Source organism: Symphalangus syndactylus, chromosome 1 (genome assembly GCF_028878055.3).
Source record: "Symphalangus syndactylus isolate Jambi chromosome 1, NHGRI_mSymSyn1-v2.1_pri, whole genome shotgun sequence".
Taxonomy (NCBI): domain Eukaryota; kingdom Metazoa; phylum Chordata; class Mammalia; order Primates; family Hylobatidae; genus Symphalangus; species Symphalangus syndactylus.
The window spans coordinates 99,553,056-99,571,873 of NC_072423.2; the positions used below are offsets into that span (position 1 = coordinate 99,553,056).

The 18,818-nt window shown below is 50.9% G+C and overlaps 1 protein-coding gene across 1 annotated transcript in view; it reads right to left on the reverse strand.

Moving 5' to 3' along the window:
• The window catches only part of SHANK2 (SH3 and multiple ankyrin repeat domains 2), a 682,193-nt gene that overhangs the window by 495,125 nt on the left and 168,250 nt on the right, over positions 1-18,818 (reverse strand). Inside the window, exon 9 of the mRNA XM_055271428.2 lies at positions 12,139-12,255. Coding sequence (XP_055127403.1) covers positions 12,139-12,255 — 117 coding nt within the window. The remainder of the gene's footprint in view (positions 1-12,138; positions 12,256-18,818) is intronic.

An 18,818-nucleotide genomic window follows, 5' to 3' on the forward strand; every position in this document is an offset into this window, starting at 1 on the left:
CCAGGCTGGTCTCCATCTCCTGGGCTCAAGCGATCTGTCCACTGTGGCCTCTCAAATTACTGAGATGACAGGTGTGAGCCACTGCACCCAGCCCAAGGTCTTTATTAAAATTACAGTATTATCAGACTATGGTGAGCAAAGAGTTTTTGTTTTTCGCTTTGGTAAGAGAGAAAACGAAGAGGAGGCGGAGAGACCACAGGGCCAGGATAATGGGATGATGGCTCTCAGCCAGTTCCCATCTGGGGCCTGGTGGGGGCAGCAAAGGGAGAACAGGGCAGCAAGGGAGGAGGGGCCTCATGGGGGTGGGCATCAGTGGGGACATGAAGGCTGGCCCCTGGGGGTCTTGCTCACCTGTTTGCTCTGGGCTCTAACTGCACCCTGGCCCAGTGGCCTAAAAGAACCACCCAGCACTGACAAAACCCAGATGGCTGAGAGTGGCCTGGCAAACTGGAATTCAGAATACGAGAGCCCTGCTCAGGGAGGAGCCTGGGACACTCTTCCCCAACTCCTCTTCTCAGTAAGAACTTTTTCTGAAAATTTCCTATTATAAGCTGGACATGGTGGCTCACACTTGTAATCTCAACACTTTGGGAGGCTGAGGCGGGAGGATGGCTTGAGTCGAGGAGTTTCAGACAAGCCTGGGCAACATAGCAAGATCCCATCTCTACATAAAATGAAAAACATTAGCCAGGAGTGGTGGTGCATGCCTGTAGTCCCAGCTACTTGGGAGGCTGAGGCAGGAGAATCCCTTGAGCCCAAGAGGTCGTGGCTGCAGTAAGCTGTGATGGTGCCACTGCACTCCAGCCTGGGTGACAGAGCAAGACCCTGTCTCAAAAAAAAAAAAAAAAAAGAGACAGAGAGGGAAGGAGGGAGTGAGAGAGAGAGAGAGGGAGAGAGAGGGAAGGAAGGAAGGGAGGGAGGGAGGGAGGGAGGGAGGGAGGAAGGAAGGAAGGAAGGAAGGAAGGAAGGAAGGAAGGAAGAAAAAGAAAGAAAGAAAGAAAGAGAAAAAGGGAAAGAGAAGAGAAAAAAGAAAAGAAAATTCCCTATTATAAAGGACACGTATTCCTGATAGAAAGCTAAGAATAAATCCTCAGCAGGCACTGCCATTCCAGGGGCATACAGGTAGGATCCAAGAAAAATCCTCCACTACCACCTCCGGTCACTCAATGACTTTGACGGAGTCAATATCATACCTCCGACCCATTACTGCGTGTTTCCCAGACATCAAAAAGAGCTCAGGTTCCATTAGTTATTTTGAAATTCAAGGGTACATGGTTCACTTGGCTTCATAACAATGATACCTCCATGTATGTGTGCATATCACACACGTGTCTGTGTACACATGTGTGAACATGTGTTTTGCAGTTCAAAATGCACATCTACCCACTTCTTCTGATTTAACTCTCAAGGTATGTGAGAACTCTCTGCCAGGGAGAACAGGAGGCCCATTTAACAGAGAAGGTTAATGTGAAAAACTGCAACGACTTGCGGCTTCGGAAAGGAGGAGAAAGGAAAAACTGTGATCCAGGAGGTGCTGGTGGGAGCTTTTGGCTCCCTTGCGAGGCTGCTGGCTGCCCTGGATTCCTTTCGGAGGTGTATCTTATCTGACAGGTCTTTATCCTTTTAAATAATTCAGTGAAGTATAAATATAGAAGCAATTGGAATGCTTTTTGAAGACCCAAGCATCAAGAATAATATCATTTTCACTGCCACTTTTTCTCTTGGCATGAATTTTCCAAAACACTTCCCTTAATAAATGTACCTCCCCCCGAAGGAGCATTCCTGGGGCTCTCACTGTACCCACTGAGAACACAGTGTGCCTGCAGTTCCCATCAGCTGCTGGACCCCCAGACCCCATCATTTCCATTTACAGATGAAGACCTGCAGTTCCCACCAGCTGCTGGACCCCCAGACCCCATCATTTCCATTTACAGATGAAGACCTGCAGTTCCCATCAGCTGCTGGACTCCCAGACCCCATCATTTCCATTTACAGATGAAGAGACAGACGGATAAAGCTGCGCATTGATGCATGCAGTGAGTCCTCATGGAGCTGCCAGGTACCGTCCTAGTCCCTGGGGACACAGATGCAAACCAGAAAGTCAAGGTCTCTGCCAGGCTTAGGCTGGAGAGGGGTCATAGAAAACAACCACACAGCCTCAGGATGGGTGGGTCTGATGCAGACAGTGGAGAGGGTGCGGCTGGCTGGGCAAGCTGAGCCCTGGGATGGGAGGAGAGAGAGCCTGCGGACAGCCAGGCGGAGACAGAGGCCATCCCAGCAGAGCACCAAGACCCAAAATAGAAACTGGCGAGGGGCCAGGCGGCAGCAAGCTGGGATGAGGTGGGCTGGACAGGAGAGAAGGGCACAGGACACAAGCCCTGGGTTATGCAAAGGGGGTTCTCAGCAGGGGAGGGAAGAAGAACTTGGGTGACAGAAAGTGGATTTGAGGGAAAACAGACTGGATGGAAAGACAGAGGCTGGATGGTGAATACATAGTCCTGGGGAGAGACGGCAGGGCCCCAGGCAAGGGTGAGAGGGGTGGTGGGGACAAGAGAGGTAGAGGAGACAAGAGGGCTAGACGGGCCCGGAGAGGGTGGAGAGGGAATGGACAAGCCCTGGGATGAGAGGGACGGTGAGAAACAGGAGGCGGCCAGGTTTCAGGCCTGAGCTCCAGGGGAAGGGCGTTATTTACAGAGTGGGGAGCAGTTGCCGCTCTGGAGTCTCCTAAGAGGTTGGCACGTGGGGACATCGGCAAGGAGCAGGCATCACTGCCAGAGCTCAGGGCAGAAGTGAGCTGGGAGACCCTGAATGGGGACTCTTGGGGTTTTCTAGAAGGTGTACAAGGGCACAGACAGGCCCACCTGAGGTCACCTCGGGAGTCACTGCAGGAGGGAATCTGGGTAACAGGAGCATGCAATGCAGACGCGGAGAGATGCCACAGAGATGTTGAGCTGGATGGGGACAGAGACGGGACCATGGAAGTGCCATGTGGGTGCAACCAGCTTCGAGCAAGCAGGGACGGAAGTCTGACCACACTATGTCAGTGAGACAACAGCCATGAGAAGGTGGAGGCCGTGTGTGCAGAACTCTCCCAGGGAGATGAGCAGTGAGTGGGGAAGTTGGTTGGGGGGGCGGTGCAGAAGTCTCCCAGGGAGATGAGCAATGAGCAGGGAAGGTGGGCGGGGGGTCCGTGAAGCCAAGGGAGCTTCTGGAGACAGAAGTGGGTGGAGTGTCTTCATAAGCAAATGGTCATGAAGTAAGAGAAGGCAGAGGTCAAAAGCAGAAACACTGGTGGCAGACACGCCCACAGGCACTGACGACGTTGCAACCAGGATGTTAACTCGGAAGCTCCAGGCCCTGTCAAGCCATTTCCTTTCAACAGCACTGAGGCTGTCCTCACTTAAATGTCACAGACACAAATTACTGCACACTCCAAACTGTAAATCAGGAGTTTGTTTTCAGGTTAAATTATCTTTTGAAATAAGGCTGTTTGGGCAGCTGTAAATGTAAAAACAACTAAGGTGTCTGCATGAGTAAAACAGGCAAGTGGCTGGGACGCTGTTATCATCGGGGCAGAGCTGGAACCTGGTCCCTCAGACCAGCCCTCCCCTTGAAGAGCTGGGCCTCTAAGTAAGGGCCAGGGTAAGTACGAATATACCCCTCACTGCCGTGGGCATAGGTGCTTCTGCCTGACCTGTGCCCAGTAGAGGCCCCTTTCCCAGTCAGTGGGTTATGGGAATGCATCCACAAGGTGTGGGTTGGAAGCCTGGCTTCCTCATTTACTAACGAGTGGCCTTTGACCACTCCTGGATCTTCTGGCCTGTATAAAGGGAAAGCCAACCAAGCCAGCCACCCACCAGAGCTGGGGGAGGTGAAGGAAAGGGCATGTGGATGCCGTCTCCATTCAGTGAGACTCACACCCACAATGCCCAATGCTCAGGGAGCCATCACCCCATGATGGCCCCATGGGAGCTGCCACAGAGCGGACAGGTGCTCCGCGGGACACCAGCAAGGGCACAGATGCAAACAGGAAACACCATGTCCTCCTACCCTGGCTTGCACTGGTATCAAAGGGAGGCAGGCTGTTTTTTATTTTATTATTTTTACCTTCCAGACAAATTGGCCTAGCCTAGTAACCTTTGATATTTAAAACTTGCTTCGCTCCTTCGTCATCCAGGGCAGAAAAATGAACGCCAGGCTGCTCCCCTCCCTCTGGAGCTCTTGGAGAGTCAGGATGAGGTGAGGGGTTGACAGATTAGACACAATTTGATACTTATAATCAAAGCCCTAATTAGGTGATTTCATAAAAGAAGAGAGACTATTCTGATCATAGTGTATTTTATTACAAGTGTGGAGGTGGTAAGGCCTGCCTAAAACTGATAAAGCACACGTAACAATCCATACACCTGGGCACTTTTAGATCTAACAAGGAGAGGCTTGTTATGGGAATATCGTCAATAGCAGCATCAACATCATCATCATCATCACCGTCATCATCGTCATCACCAACCTGCATCAGTCACCATCAATAAGACCATCGTCACTATCACCATCACCACCATCACCACCATCATCACCACCACTGCCACTACCACTATCACCATCACCTCTACCACCACCATCTCTCACCATCAATATGACCACTGTCACGATCACCACCATCAATACCACCACCACTACCACTATCACCATCAATATCTTCAGCATCACCACCATCACCATTATCACCATCACCTGCATCCCTCACCATCAGTATGACCATCATTATTATCACTGTCACCACCATCCTCACCATCACCACCACCACCATCACCATCCATATCATCACCAGCATCATCGCCACCATCACCATCACAACCATCATCACCATCACCACCATCATCACAATCATCATCACCATCACCTGCCATCACTCACCATGAACATGATCACTGTCACTATCATTACCATCAGCACTGCCATCATCGTTAGTACCATGACTTAATCTACAAGTAGAAAGAGGAAGGGGGTGATGTACACAAGTAGTCTCAATGGCACACTGAGTGACAGACACTCCTGCTGTTTAGCGCCCAGAAACTGTGAATCCTAAATGCCCAGCGATGCTTGGCACAGTCCTAGACAACAGAAGACTGCATCCTGACCCCCAGTGTCTGTAGCAGTAAAGCTCAAGGGCTATAAGACTCATCCAAAGAGACTGGAAGAATCTGAATATCTAGGGAAGGCAAATAAAATGCCTTTGTTTGACAAGTTCTCCAGCAGCACAAGGCAACACTGCAACCATGACTGTGTATTTGGCAACCACAGGCCATGTTCAGGGAGAAGGCCTGTCGAGCCACCATTGGATGCCATAGTGACTTTGGTCATGCTCTGTGAGGGCAGAATAGAAAGAGACCTTAATAAGCACGGAGTCTGGTATGCTGGTCCTGTCTCACAGTGGAGCTAGCTGCTGCTCTGCAGATTCCTCAGCATCATTGGGGTTCTGGGTTATGGGCTGGAAGCCTGGCACCTGTACTATTCACAGGTTCTTTGAGTAATTCCAATGTGGAGGTTACAGCTCAGCTAGAAACCTCATTTATTCTGCTGCACATGCCATCACCATGACCATGCTCACCACTATCATCAGCACCATCACTATCAACCTCCACTATCATCACCATCCCTGTCGCCATGACCACCATCATCACCATCATGATTACCATCACCATCACCACCACCAACCACCACTATCATCACCATCATCACCATCATCATTATCAACCACCACCATCATCACCATCACCATAACCACCATCACTATCACCATGACCACCTTCACCACCATCATCAGCACCATCACTATCAACCACCACCATCATCACCATCACTGTCACCATGACCACCACCATCACCATTACCATGGTTACCGTCACCATCACCACCACCACGATCAGCACCATCATCATCTTCACCTTCACCATCATCACTATCAACCACCACCATCATCACCACCTTCATCATTGCCACCACCACCATCACTGCCTTCATCAACACCTTCATCATTATCACCATCAGCCTCACCATCACCACCTTCATCATCACCACCATCAGCAGCACCACCACCGCCAGCCTCATGACGACCATCAGCAACAGCATCAGCACCACCTTCACCATCACCACTACTGCTATCATTACAGCCACTATTTACTGAGCATCTACTATGTTCCAGGAATACCATATTACCATATATTTGTTTTCTATTTTTAGCCTCTTAGCAACCCTATGAATTCGGTATAATTATCCCCACATTACAGATAAGGAAATTCAGGGTCCTAGAGAGACAATAGGTTGTCCAGGACAGCATAGCAAGGCAAGGCAATGGGCTAGTCCAGATGAAACCCAGACCACCATGCCTCTTTGAATTACTGTTCCACTTCCTCAGGGCTGTCTACTGACTCCTTTCCTTGAATCCTGTCTTGATTCAAAGGCACCTCTGTCCCATCCCTAAACGGTCTGTTGTTCAACACTACTCCCTGCATGCCCTGTGTGTGTGTGCCCTGTATGGCACCCTTTCAGCTTAAAGTTGCCAGAGTGGTTTCTGCTGCCTGCATGAATGCCTGCTCTAATGCAACCACATGCCTCATACATGTGTAGACAAGGGGGAGTGAGTATAGCAAGGTGTTCAAACGGTGACTCAGGAAGGAAAGAAGCTTTGGGTCAAGTACAACACGCAGTGCCTGCAGGACAAAGGTAGGGGTTCTGTATTCCTCCCGGTCACTTACTGGCACCTGGAAGATGCAGACATGAAGCTGTGCCTCTCTTGGTATCACATGAGATGTGGTTTGGACCAGCTTCTTTAACTACATCAGCAAGACACTCCAAAGAGTTTGGGGAGGGCATGAGGGAGGAGATTAAAGACACCCTAGAACCCTAAGGAGGAGTATGAGGGATACACGAAGCTGGATCCTAGACCACTCGCAGACATTCCAACTGACTCTGTAGCCTGAGGTCAAGGGGCCAACCAGTCCAGAGCCTATGACCCTGCCCATTGGTTCTTGGAGGCTAGGCAAGGCTGGAAATCAAAACCAGGGGAGCCAGCTAACACATTTCTACCCAGACAGAAGAGGGGGCACACAGGCGAAAGTTGGAACGGCTGTCCCCTCTGGAAGGGGAGAGCTCTCCATACTACCTCCAGAGGCTTCCTGGCTGCAGGAGAAGCCATTCAATCTTGGGGAGGGTGATCCATCAATAAGACAGGTGGGGGAGAGGAGGAGATGCAGCCTTCCATTCCAAGGCTTAGAGAAGGATGGCCTGCAGGCCAAATTGGCCCACTCTCTGTTTTGTAAATAAAGTTTTTTTTGTTTTTGTTTTTTGTTTTTGAGACGGAGTCTCGCTCTGTCGCCCAGGCTGGAGTGCAGTGGTGCGATCTCCGCTCACTGCAAGCTCCGCCTCCCGGGCTCACGCCATTCTCCTGCCTCAGCCTCCAGAGTAGCTGGGACTACAGGCGCCTGCCACCACGCCTGGAGAATTTTTTGTATTTTTAGTAGAGACAGGGTTTCACCGTGTTAGCCAGGATGGTCTCGATCTCCTGACCTCGTGATCCACCTGCCTCAGCCTTCTAAAGTGCTGGGATTACAGGCATGAGCCACCGCGCCCGGCCGTAAATAAAGCTTTATTAGAACACGGCTACACTCTGATTTACATACTGTCTATGGCTGCTTTTGCACTACAGTGGCAGTTGAATCATTATGACAGAGTCCATGTGACATGCAAAGCCTAAAATATTACCCAACTGGCTCTTTATAGCAAAAGCAGATGGCTCCTGTGCTAACCTGAGGCCCAAGGTGGGGAGAGGATGTCCTGAGAGCCCCAGCCAGCTTGGGACTCTCCTGGAGCCGGCAGCTGGGGCATAGGACAGATATGGGGCATGTGGAGTGTGGAGTGATACCAAGTCAAGCCCAATACAGATCATCAAAATGTGTTAACCTTTTCTAATCAGAAAGAAACATCAACACTTCCAAATACCATCTTGTCCACAATTATTTCAAGTGACAAAAAACAGGCTTTTCTTGAGTTTTCAAGATAAAATGTGCTTGCAATCTACTAGAGAAAATTAAGGAATGTTTTTCCCATCCAAAGCAGTAATTAGGAAGCAGATGTTGGTGCAGATGTGTTTACCAGCCACAGCCAAGCCTCATGATGTGTTTTTCTAATACAGCTGAGTAATGTATCTCCACACTCACACAGACATTTCAGCATCCACACCCTGTGGCATACCTAGGGACACAGCTGCATACAAACCACATCAATGTGCTTTCCCTGAGGGGGAAGCCAGCAGCTCTGCAAAATGCTGCTCACAGCTCAGCTGAAATGCTACCCAACGGCAGCCAGCCTGGCTGTTCTCTTGTGCCAGGTAGGAAAGATGGCGGCTTATGCCTCTGATGATATCCACATGTGCTTCCTCTCAGGTGGACCCAAGGGGAAGGGAGCATCAGCAGAGAAAACAGGGAAGGCATAATAACTACCTGGTCCTGGACATTTTGCCCTGGCTATGTCTCGCAAAGGGCTGCAGAGAAAAGTGTACAACTATGTGAGGGAGTCATTAGCAGAAGGCTTGACTGAGGGGCAGGAAGTCTGAATTGGATCTTGAAGGATGCATAGGAGTTTTCCAGGGCAAAGAATCCAGGAAGATTGAACAGCTAGAAGCAAAGTGGGACTCCAGCAGAGTGGCTGGAGGGGCCTGGGCTGTGAGGAGTCACGGAAGGGCTGGGGAATGGCTTGAGTAAAGGATGAGGCTTGAGATTCCACTCCGGAGGCCACCATGAGCCAATAGGATGGGAGCACTGCTTTGGGATGGGAAGAGAATGCTGACAGCCTGCAAAGGATGGACCCGGGCACAAAGAGCCCTGGGCATCCAGCAGAGTCCCTCCTCTGAGATCTCCCTCTGTTCCTCCAGGATGAAGAGCCACATCCCCTCCCACCCCACGCTGCTCTGCCACTTGGTGTAGCATCCACATCTCGACACCCTCCAGATTTGAAGTTCCTTGAGATCAGAGAAAGAGAAAAAAGAAGGCACGGACAGAGAAGTCCTTCAACAGTGATGTCTAGGAATTCACCTGACTTTGAGCACCAAGGAAACAGAGAGACAGCCCCCTGTCCTCCTAAAGCAGTGCCTGCACCCCACCTATGCCCCGTGAGCCCAGGGCGCCTTCTCACCAGCTCCACTCCACAGGCCGCCCCCACCACTTAACCCCCCACAGCTTCCCCCCTCCTGCAAGACCAGCAGCCTCCTGCGGGACCAACAGCCCCCTGCGCCCCCGCTTCACCTCCCTGTGAGGCCACGGTGCACACACTGGGCGGGGTGTCACTTGGCCTTGTCATTTAGGATGCAGCCTCCCAGAGGGCAGGGCTCACATCCCAGAAGCCTCCAGTGTTTCCCAGACACATTCACTTCCTGCTATCCTCGGCTCTCACACTTGTTCTTACAGGGAAGTGTGAAGACGATTTGCTTTTTCACATCAAGATTCCACTTGTGGGCATTTTTCCCCAAAAGAAATGAAAACAGGGTCTTGAACAAATGGTTGCATCTATGTTCATAGCTGCATTATCCACGACACCCAAAAGGTGGAAGCCACCGAGGGTCCCCTGACAGATGTCCATGCACATTATCCACACAATGGAGTATTATTTACCTTAAAAATATTACTCAGCTTAAAAAGGAAGGATCAAAAATTCTGACACAGGCTACAGCGTGGACAAACCTCGAAAACATTGCACTCCATGAAATAAGCCAGACACCAAAGGACAAACACTTTATGCTTCTACTCATATCAAGTCCCTATAACAGGAACTTGATATGAGTAGAAGATTTTCCTATAACAGGAAAATCTATAGACACAGAAAGCAGAACAGGGGTTGCCAGAGGCTGAGGAGAGGGGAGAGTTACGTTTGATGGGGACAGAGTTTCGATTTTGCAAGATTAAGAGAGTTCTGGAGATGAATGGCGGGCAGTTGTACAGCCATGTAAATGTACTTAATGCCACTGAACTGCATACTTAAAAATGGTTAAAATGGCATAAATTTTGTTATGTGTATTTTACCACTTAATGAAAAAGCACATTGGGGCACATCTGTCCCATGCAGTGGTGGAAGGCTTGTTTTTTTTTGTTTTGTTTTTTTTTTTTTTGAGATGGAGTCTTGCACCCAGGCTGGAGTGCAATGGCACTATCTCGGCTCACTGCAACCTCCGCCTCCCAGGTTCAAGCGATTCTCCTGCCTCAGCCTCCCGAGTAGCTGGGATTACAGGCACATGCCACCACACTCAGCTAATTTTTGTATTTTTAGTAGAGATGATATTTCACCATGTTGGCCAGGCTAGTCTTGAACTCCTGACCTCAAGCGATCCGCCCACCTCGGCCTCCCAAAGTGCTGGGCTTACAGGAGTAAGCCACCGTGCCTGGCCAGGCTTGCATTTTTAATTTTTATTTTGGAGACAGGGTTTTGCTCTGTCACCCAGGCTGGAGTGCAGTGTCATGATCTCTGCTTGCTGCAGCCTTAAACCCCCAGGCTCAAGTGATCCTCCCACCTCAGCCTCCTGAGTAGCTGGGACCACAGGCATATGCCACCATACCCAGCTAATTTTTTAAAATTTTTGTAGAGATGGGGTCTCACCATGTTGTTCAGGCTAGTCTCAAACTAGATCAAGTAATCCACCACCCCCCTCGGCCTCCCAAATCACTGGGATTACAGGTATGAGCTGTTGCACCTGGCCGGAAGGCCTGCTTTTGTCATGTGATGGTGCCACGCATACCTGGTGGGGGTACCAGAACTATCCTGGGGCTTTGTCTGCCACGTCCGTCCCCATCTCATGACTGTGATCTGCCCCCTCCATGTTCCACATAGAGACCTACTGACAGGGTAGATGGCCAACTCCAGAACTGAATAGAGTTTGCATCCCTGCTATGGAGGGTGGATAAGAGAGCCCGGCTCCTCGCACGTCTTCTGGAGCACGGATGGCGTGGAGGCGCAGCACTGACCAGACCTGAGTCTTGAGCCCAGTCCTGGCACCAGCTGTGCGAGTGGGACGCTCGCCTTGCTTTCCTGGGGCTCTGCTTCCTCCCTTCTACAATAGGGTAACGGTTCCCACCGAGGCAGCAGGTGAGGATGACCTGAGATGCCCCCTGCAAGGCCTTCCCGGTGCCCCCCAGGGTCAGGGCTGGCTGGGGTGCATGCCGCTGCAGCATGTGAGAAACAAACTTACCCATTTAAACCCAAAGAATGGACTTAGAGACCCAGAGAACAGCGAAAGTGAGACTCTTAATGATGGTTTTGCAAATCAGGTGTCTGATGGACAGGCACACCCAGCATGGTTTCAACAAGCAATTTAACCCCCAGTGCACAGGTCCCTCCCCCAGTTCCTCAAAGGCTGAGTACTATGGGTTACAATTTTTCTGGACGTTGCCTATTGGTTGTTGGGTTGGGGCTTTAGGTGTTTTTTTTAAGGATTGTTTTGCTGCGTTTTGCTGCAGCCCACAATGCAACAATTTTAGTTAGCTTAGGGGCTTTTTAAGTATTTGACTTATGACTCAAGTAGCTAGGCAGGCTGGTAAGAACAGACAATGCGAGCTATTTTGCAGGCTAGCAAACTTTCATCTTAGACTAAACTTTTTTGGTTTGGGTGAGGGCCACTAAGGGGCAGGGGCTGACAAGCAGGCATTGGCTATTTAAGCAGGGGCTTAGTATATTTTGTTTCTTTTGTAGTTTGCTGACCTAAGCCAATTTTTTTTTTTTTTTTTTTTTTTGAGATGGAGTCTCGCTCTGTCGCCCAGGCTGGAGTGCAGTGGTGCGATTTCAGCTCACTGCAAGCTCCACCTCCTGGGTTCACGCCATTCTCCTGCCTCAGCTTCCTGAGCAGCTGGGACTACAGGCGCCCGCCACCACACCTGGCTAACTTTTTGTATCTTTAGTAGAGACAGGGTTTCACCGTGTTAGCAGGATGGTCTCGATCTCCTGACCTCGTGATCCGCCCGCCTCAGCCTCCCAAAGTGCTGGGATTACAGGCGCGAGCCACCGCGCCCAGCTGACGTAAGCCAATTTAAGGCACTTTGTTTTGGAAATGGACCACTGTATACATTATTTCCTTTCAACGCGCTCAGCACTCACCTGGTTGTAGAGGGCGCAGATGTGCAAGGCTGTGTTCCCCGAGGCGTTCTGGGCACTCATGTCTGCCCCGTAGAACAGCAGGTGCTCCAGGTGCTGCACGTGCCCGTACCTGCAGGCCTGAAACACAGAACCCAAGCTGTGACTCAGGAACCCTCCGCCACAACGGCCGCATGCACAACAAAGTACACCAGCCACTCGGCTGCTCCACCAGAACCCCACAGCAAGGCAGGGCCTGTGCGGACCCCAACCACCCACCCACCATCTGGGCAAGTGCTCCAAAGACATCAGCATGCACCACCAGACCCCTGGCTGTGGATCAAGAAGGACCTTCATGGCAGGATTAGGGACTGGTGCTCAGCTGTGAGACAGAGGGTCTAGGACTTTCATGGCGGGATTGGGGACTGGTGCTCAGCTGTGAGACAGAGGGTCTCGGAAGGGTCCCCAAAGTCCCTTCCATCCTAATCCAGGGGCCTAGAGCCCAGAAGTGCAGGACATCTTTCTCCCAACTCCAGTGCCCAGCTCCACAAGATGCAAACCAGAAGGCTCAGCCCCAGCTTCGGTTACCCAAGCGCCCCCTTCCAGGGAGGTGGCACGAAATGGCCAGGAGAGGCTTTCACAGCCTCTTCCCTGCACTGCATCCACAGGAGTGAGCCCTGTCCTTCTATGTGCGATGGACGGCCCCACGATTGCTTTAATGCAGTCCAGCTTCTAAGTAAGTTGCAGGACACATGGCTAGGGCAGACCCGCACTATGATCAACTCCTCTCTGAGAACTGCAACATGTGTGGCTTGTAAACCACCAGGGCCCAGGGGTCAAACAGACCCAGGCCTGAACCATTTATCAGAACTTTCGCCTGAGAACCTATGTGCACCCTCATCTGTAGGCAGAAACAACTCTCAACCCTCGCAGGGTTCAGATGAGAATCACGTGGGACAAAGAACCCCACAGGGCCTCACACAAGGCTGGGCACTGAGTCAGCACTTGGTAAGCCAGCACTGCCCCTCCCCACCCAAGCTCACAGGGGCCAGGGAGGTCCCTGCACAGGTGACGAGGGCCCCTCTGTCTAGCCACACGCTGCTCAACATGGTGGCCACAACCTTGGGCCTGGAGAAAAGTCGGTCCTGACCTAACATGTCTCACCTCCAAGGTCGGGAGGGAAAGAGGTGAGCCCCGCCAAGGGCAGGCAGCCGAGGGGTGTTGAGAGCAGTAGGCGCCGTGGTAGCCCAGGAAGGGGTTCTCATGAATCCTGCTCTACTGCTAATTGAGACAGATAGAGGTGAATTTCACCTTCTCAGGGTCCACAAGAAAGAGCTACACCTCAGCAATTAACAGTGAGAAAAGATGACAGGGAAGATATTGAAACTATTAATTGGATGAGCTGTAAAAAAATAAAAAATAAAAAAAAACACGAGAAATTTCCATTTACCGTCGCTGTGCCTCCCACAAATCTCATTAATTTATAAAGTAGATCCCTGTTGCAGATCTCGTTGCTGTCACCTGCCCGGCCCCCACAGCCCCTTCTTCTGGGAAATGCACCTGCGTTTGCCTTTGGGGGCTACCCCAGCTCCACTCTCAGAGGTTCAGGGAAGGCCTCCCCACCCTGCTCCTGCAGAGGCACAGGACACAGGCAGGAGCCATCAGGTTCCATCTCCCCAGGCAGAGTAAGGGACGCCCAGGTGACCTTAGAGAAGCTGCCAAGTCCCAAACTAGAACATTCATCAGAACTACTGGGAGAAAAGTTCCTTCTTTCTTCCAGAGTGGGGAGCAGAAAAGTTACAGAGCCCTGGAGCTGCTGGGACCCTCAACACAGAAGGGAAGTGTGACAGGGGCAGGGAGAGGAAGAAAGGAAAGGAAAGAAAGAGGGGAGACAGGAAGAAACATGCACAAAGCCAAGATGACACTGTCTGAACCCCTCTAAGCTGCAACTGACCCTGGAATTTCAGGGACATAACAATGAGGCATAACTCCCTTCCCTCACCCACCCATTTGCATTGGGATTTGTGTTCCTTAAACTGAAGGATACCTGGCTATTTGGCACTCCCCAAAGGACTTCTGGGAGGCAACACTTTGTTACAGATTAATTTAATTGCTCTGTGGTCAATAAAGACAACTAATGTTAGCATAAAAACACTGAACAATTAATCCACACTCATTATTCCCCTTCCCCTGGTTAATCTGAATTTACGAGCTCGTAAGTTCCATCAGTCAGATGGCGCCAGAGCACTCTTCCCTTGCAAGGGCAAAATAGGCTCAATGGGGAGAGATGAAACGGAGCCGCTGACTCCGGGCGGACGTCTGGTAGGCGTATTCCCAAGAGCCTGCTTCCATTTTCCGCTTTTCCCACGTCCATTGTTTTATAACACACAAACCCAGGAAATACAGAGAAGTGCTGAACAAAAACCAAAAGTCACCCAGAATCCCACAGTCTTAGCACTAGCAGTATTTTTTTTTTTTCAAGCATCATTTCAGCTAGTCTCTTCTTTCTGTTTTAACCCCTGGTGGTTGAGGCACGGAGCTTGCGCCTGCTGAGGAAGATGCAGCTGCCATGCAGGGGGGTGAGGCAGATCCAAGCCAGGTGGTGGGCAGAAGGGTCCACAGATGGCTGCAAGCAGGGCTCTGCACACACAAGGACACTCAGGAAGAGGAATGGGAGCTGGGCTCTCCCTGTCAAAGAAGGAAGTTACAAATACAGTACAGTAGAAAACTAGAATATGCCTTGGGGCATTGGCTTGGAATGGGAGTATCAATAGAAACTCACAGTTCCTAATACAGACACTAATAAAAATGAAAATGTGGATGCCCGTGTGTCTACCCATCCCTAACTCTGCCTACTGAGAGGGTGCGGGACCAGCAACAGCCCAGCAGCCATCAGCACCCCAAGCACCTGCACCTTGGCTTCTAAATACCACTCCACACTAAAAAGAACCAGGCTCCTTGGAGAAACAGCTGATTCCTGAGGCACGGAAAGAGCAAGATGAGCTTGAAATACCTTGTTGTGCCAGAAATAAAGGAAATGGTGGAAAAAAAAATCAATGGGGCTGTGTCCCGAGGACACAGGAGCCATCTTGAAGGGGCACCCACCGGCTAAAACTGGGATAATAATAACAGATTATTACCTCCTGAATAAAGAGAATTCTGCAAGTCTGCCTTGTTGTAAATATATGAATAAATAAACAAGAAGAGAAAGCTTTTCTTTACAACAGAAAGCCAACTAATATAGAAGCAATGGTAGGATTAAAAAAATTTCCATTTAGCAACCATGATAGCAATAATTCTGGCAAGAAAGGCCAATGGATGCCAAAACTGTCAGGTGACAGGGGTATGAGAAAACAGATTTTTGCATAGCCTCAAAGATCACCAAGAAGGATCTATTAATTACAAAGGAGCAAAGTAAAGCAGGAGGTGGGACTCGACTCTGGAAGCAGGACTCAGACACCAGACCAAACTGAGGACTAGCTAAAACAGAGCAGGGCAGAAGCAGCTTTCCATAAGACATGCCCACCAGTGTGCCCATCAGTTTACTGTTGCCATGGCAACACCCAGAAGTTACCACCCCCTTCCCTGGCAATGGCCTGATGACTCAGAAGTTACCACCCTTTTCCTAGCAATTCCTGCAGAACCTGCCCCATAATTTGCATGTAATTAAAAGTGGGTATAAATGTGAGTGCAGCCCAGCCTCTGAGCTGCTGCTCTGGGCACACTGCCTCTGGGGCAGCCCTGCTCTGCAAGGAGCAGTCTCTGCTGCTGTTCACAGCTGCTTCAATAAAGGTCGCCAACATCACCATCCTGCCCTTGAATTCTTTCCTGGATGGAGCCAAGAGCCCTCCCGGGCTAAGCCCTCATTTTTGGGCTCACCTGCCCTGCATCAAAAGAGGAGAAACCCAGCAGACCCCACCTGACCAGGTGGTCAGCATGACCTTCACGATGAGTACCAGGCAAATGGTCCCCATGTGTCCCCGTGAGGATGTGATACTGACAGCACAGCATCCTTTCTAAGGCATTCCTGCCAAATGCATATGCTGGATCCCATCATGAGCAAACACCGAGCAAACCCAACAAAATGACTGCCCCAAAAGCTTCAAAACAGTCACAGCCATGGGAATTAAGGGAAGCTGGAGGAAGCCTCCCAGATGGAAAGGCTCCAGGCAGGGTCCCAGGCTGGATCCTCTTCTATCAGGGACGTTACTGGGACACCATCACCACTCAAATGTGCTCTCCACATGGAGGGTATATGGGAGTTCCTTGTACTATTGTTGCAACTCTTCTATAAGCTGGAAATGGAAATAGTCATTTACAATTTTAAAAAGAAAGTTAATAGGCGGGGTGCGGTGGCTCACATCTGTAATCCCAGCACTTTGGGAGGCCAAAGCGAGCACGAGGTCAGGAGATCGAGACCATCCTGGCTAACACAGTGAAACCCCGTCTCTACTAAAAATACAAAAAACTAGCCAGGCGTGGTGGTGGGCGCCTGTAGTCCCAGCTAGTCGGGAAGCTGAGGCAGGAGAATGGAGTGAACCTGGGAGGCGAAGCTTGCAGTGAGCTGAGACCGCGTCACTGCACTCTAGCCTGGGCGACAGAGTGAGACTCCGAGAAAAGAAAGAAAGAGAGAGAGAGAGAAAGAGAGAGAGCGAAAAAAAAAAAGAGAAATGGAAAGGGAGGGGAAAGGGAAAGGGAGGGAAAAGGGAGGGGAGAGGAGGAGAGGGGAGGGGAAAGGGAGGGGAGAGGAGGGGAGGGAAGTGGGGAAGGAGGGAAAGAAGAAAGAATGAACTCACTTGACACAAAGATACTGAAAGCTACCAAAGTATTAAAGGAAGGAATTCATCCTCCCCCAAGAGAAGCAACACTAAACCCCTTTTCTTATTTTGAAAAGGGTGTCTGGTCTCTGGCTGTCGAGAGACAGCTGACAGGGTGATAGGAGGGTGGAGAGTAATGGGATGAAAGGCAAAACACTGCCCTTGACACCTGTACCCCGTACCCACTCTCCTGAGGTGCTTTTTGGAAAATGCATGTGTGGGAGGCTCCACCCATGTCTGCTGCCTCTGAATCTCCTGCTGAGGCCTGGACAGAGGCACCTGGAGATGGCTCCACTTGAGACTCTGTTTGCCCCAGTGATGCCTAGCATCCCACCCACCCCTGTGCAACCACAAGACTTGGTGTGAATTAGTAAAAAGGGTGCTCCTTCCTTCAAGCCCTTTAATGCCACCTGCTGGACACTGGTGATACATCTGCAGGACCTAAAACTATGGCAAGAGGAATGGTGCCACCTGGGGTTGTGCAATGCCCAGCACAGCAACCAGAGCAGTGGGGAGGTCACTGCACTGCAGGGGAGCAGCATAGGTCAGCTGAGACGAACCCTCTATCACTTCTGCTTGGCTCTGTGCCCCAAACAAAATTGTTCCCAACCACACTTAGGCATTTCTCCCAAAGCATATGCCTTGTAAAGTGAGGTGGAGACACCACAGCCCACACAACAAAGAGTCACATCATTTCAGCTCTCACTGGGTCAGGAAGCGGGCTGCCCGTCAGTAGAGAAACGACGTCTTGTCCAAACACAGGCAAACCCCCCTCACATGGCCTGAGCCACCGGCTGCTCCGTGGCCCTGCATACCACGGTTTTCAAAGGCTGGCTGTGGTCTTCCTGCTGGCCCAGCAGTCGAGGAGACCAACGCATCTGAATGAACGCAGTGGATGGGCTGTGATGCAAACCAGAAAGTGGCTAGTTCGGTTTTGTTGTGGCTGAATTGCATCCCTACAGCATTCATGCGTTGGAGTCCCCACCCCCAGTACCTCTGCATGGGGCTGTATCTGAAGAGGGTCTTTCCAGAGGTAATTAAGTTAAAATGAGGCCATTAGGGGGCCCCTAATCCCATCTGGCCTGGCTGGTATCCTTATAGGAAGAGGAGCTGGGGACACAGACACACAGAGGGATGACCCTGTGAGGATGCAGGGGAAAGGCGGTGTCTGCAAGCCAAGGAGAGAGGACTCAGGAGGAACCAGCCCTGCAATGCCTTCGTTTGGGACTCCAGCCTCCAGAACTGAGAGATAATGAATGTCTATCGTTTGAGGAACTCTGCAGTGGCAGCCCTATGCAGCAAACACAATCACTTTGGGTCTACTAATGTGTGCTGTTCAGCCTGAAATGATCACAGACAAAAGACGTCATGCTATAATTCCAAAAGGAGAGATGACTGGCATTCCCACATAAAGCTGCGGCCCTTGCCCACCTTCCCCACAGAGCCCATTGCTCTCATAACGTGATTTTTGGAAAGACGAGGTCTCTTAAAGATGTCACCTATGTCAGGAGGGCAGGATAGAGGACCTGCCGAAGTGCAGAGGGTGGGGTGCTGGTCTTGGAGCCTTCACCCATCCCCTCTCCTCTGTTCTCCGCACGTCCCTGAAGAGTCAGGGCTGACTGGGAAGGCAGGTACTCAAGGGTCCTCATTCCCTCTGGAGGCTCACAGAGAGAGGACGCCTCTCTTCCTTCTCCAAACAGAACCTTGCCAGGCCAGAGGGGCTCAGAATACGGAATTGACCTCCCAGGTCAATTCAGAGCAGATCCCCTGAAAGCACAGCTCAATGCTGCGGCTCCAGACACCGGGGCCACAGAGGCTTGGCTGCTCGTGCCCAGGGGCAGACACTGAGCCCCAGGTCCAGAGTGACACGGGGAGGGGCTCCCACGC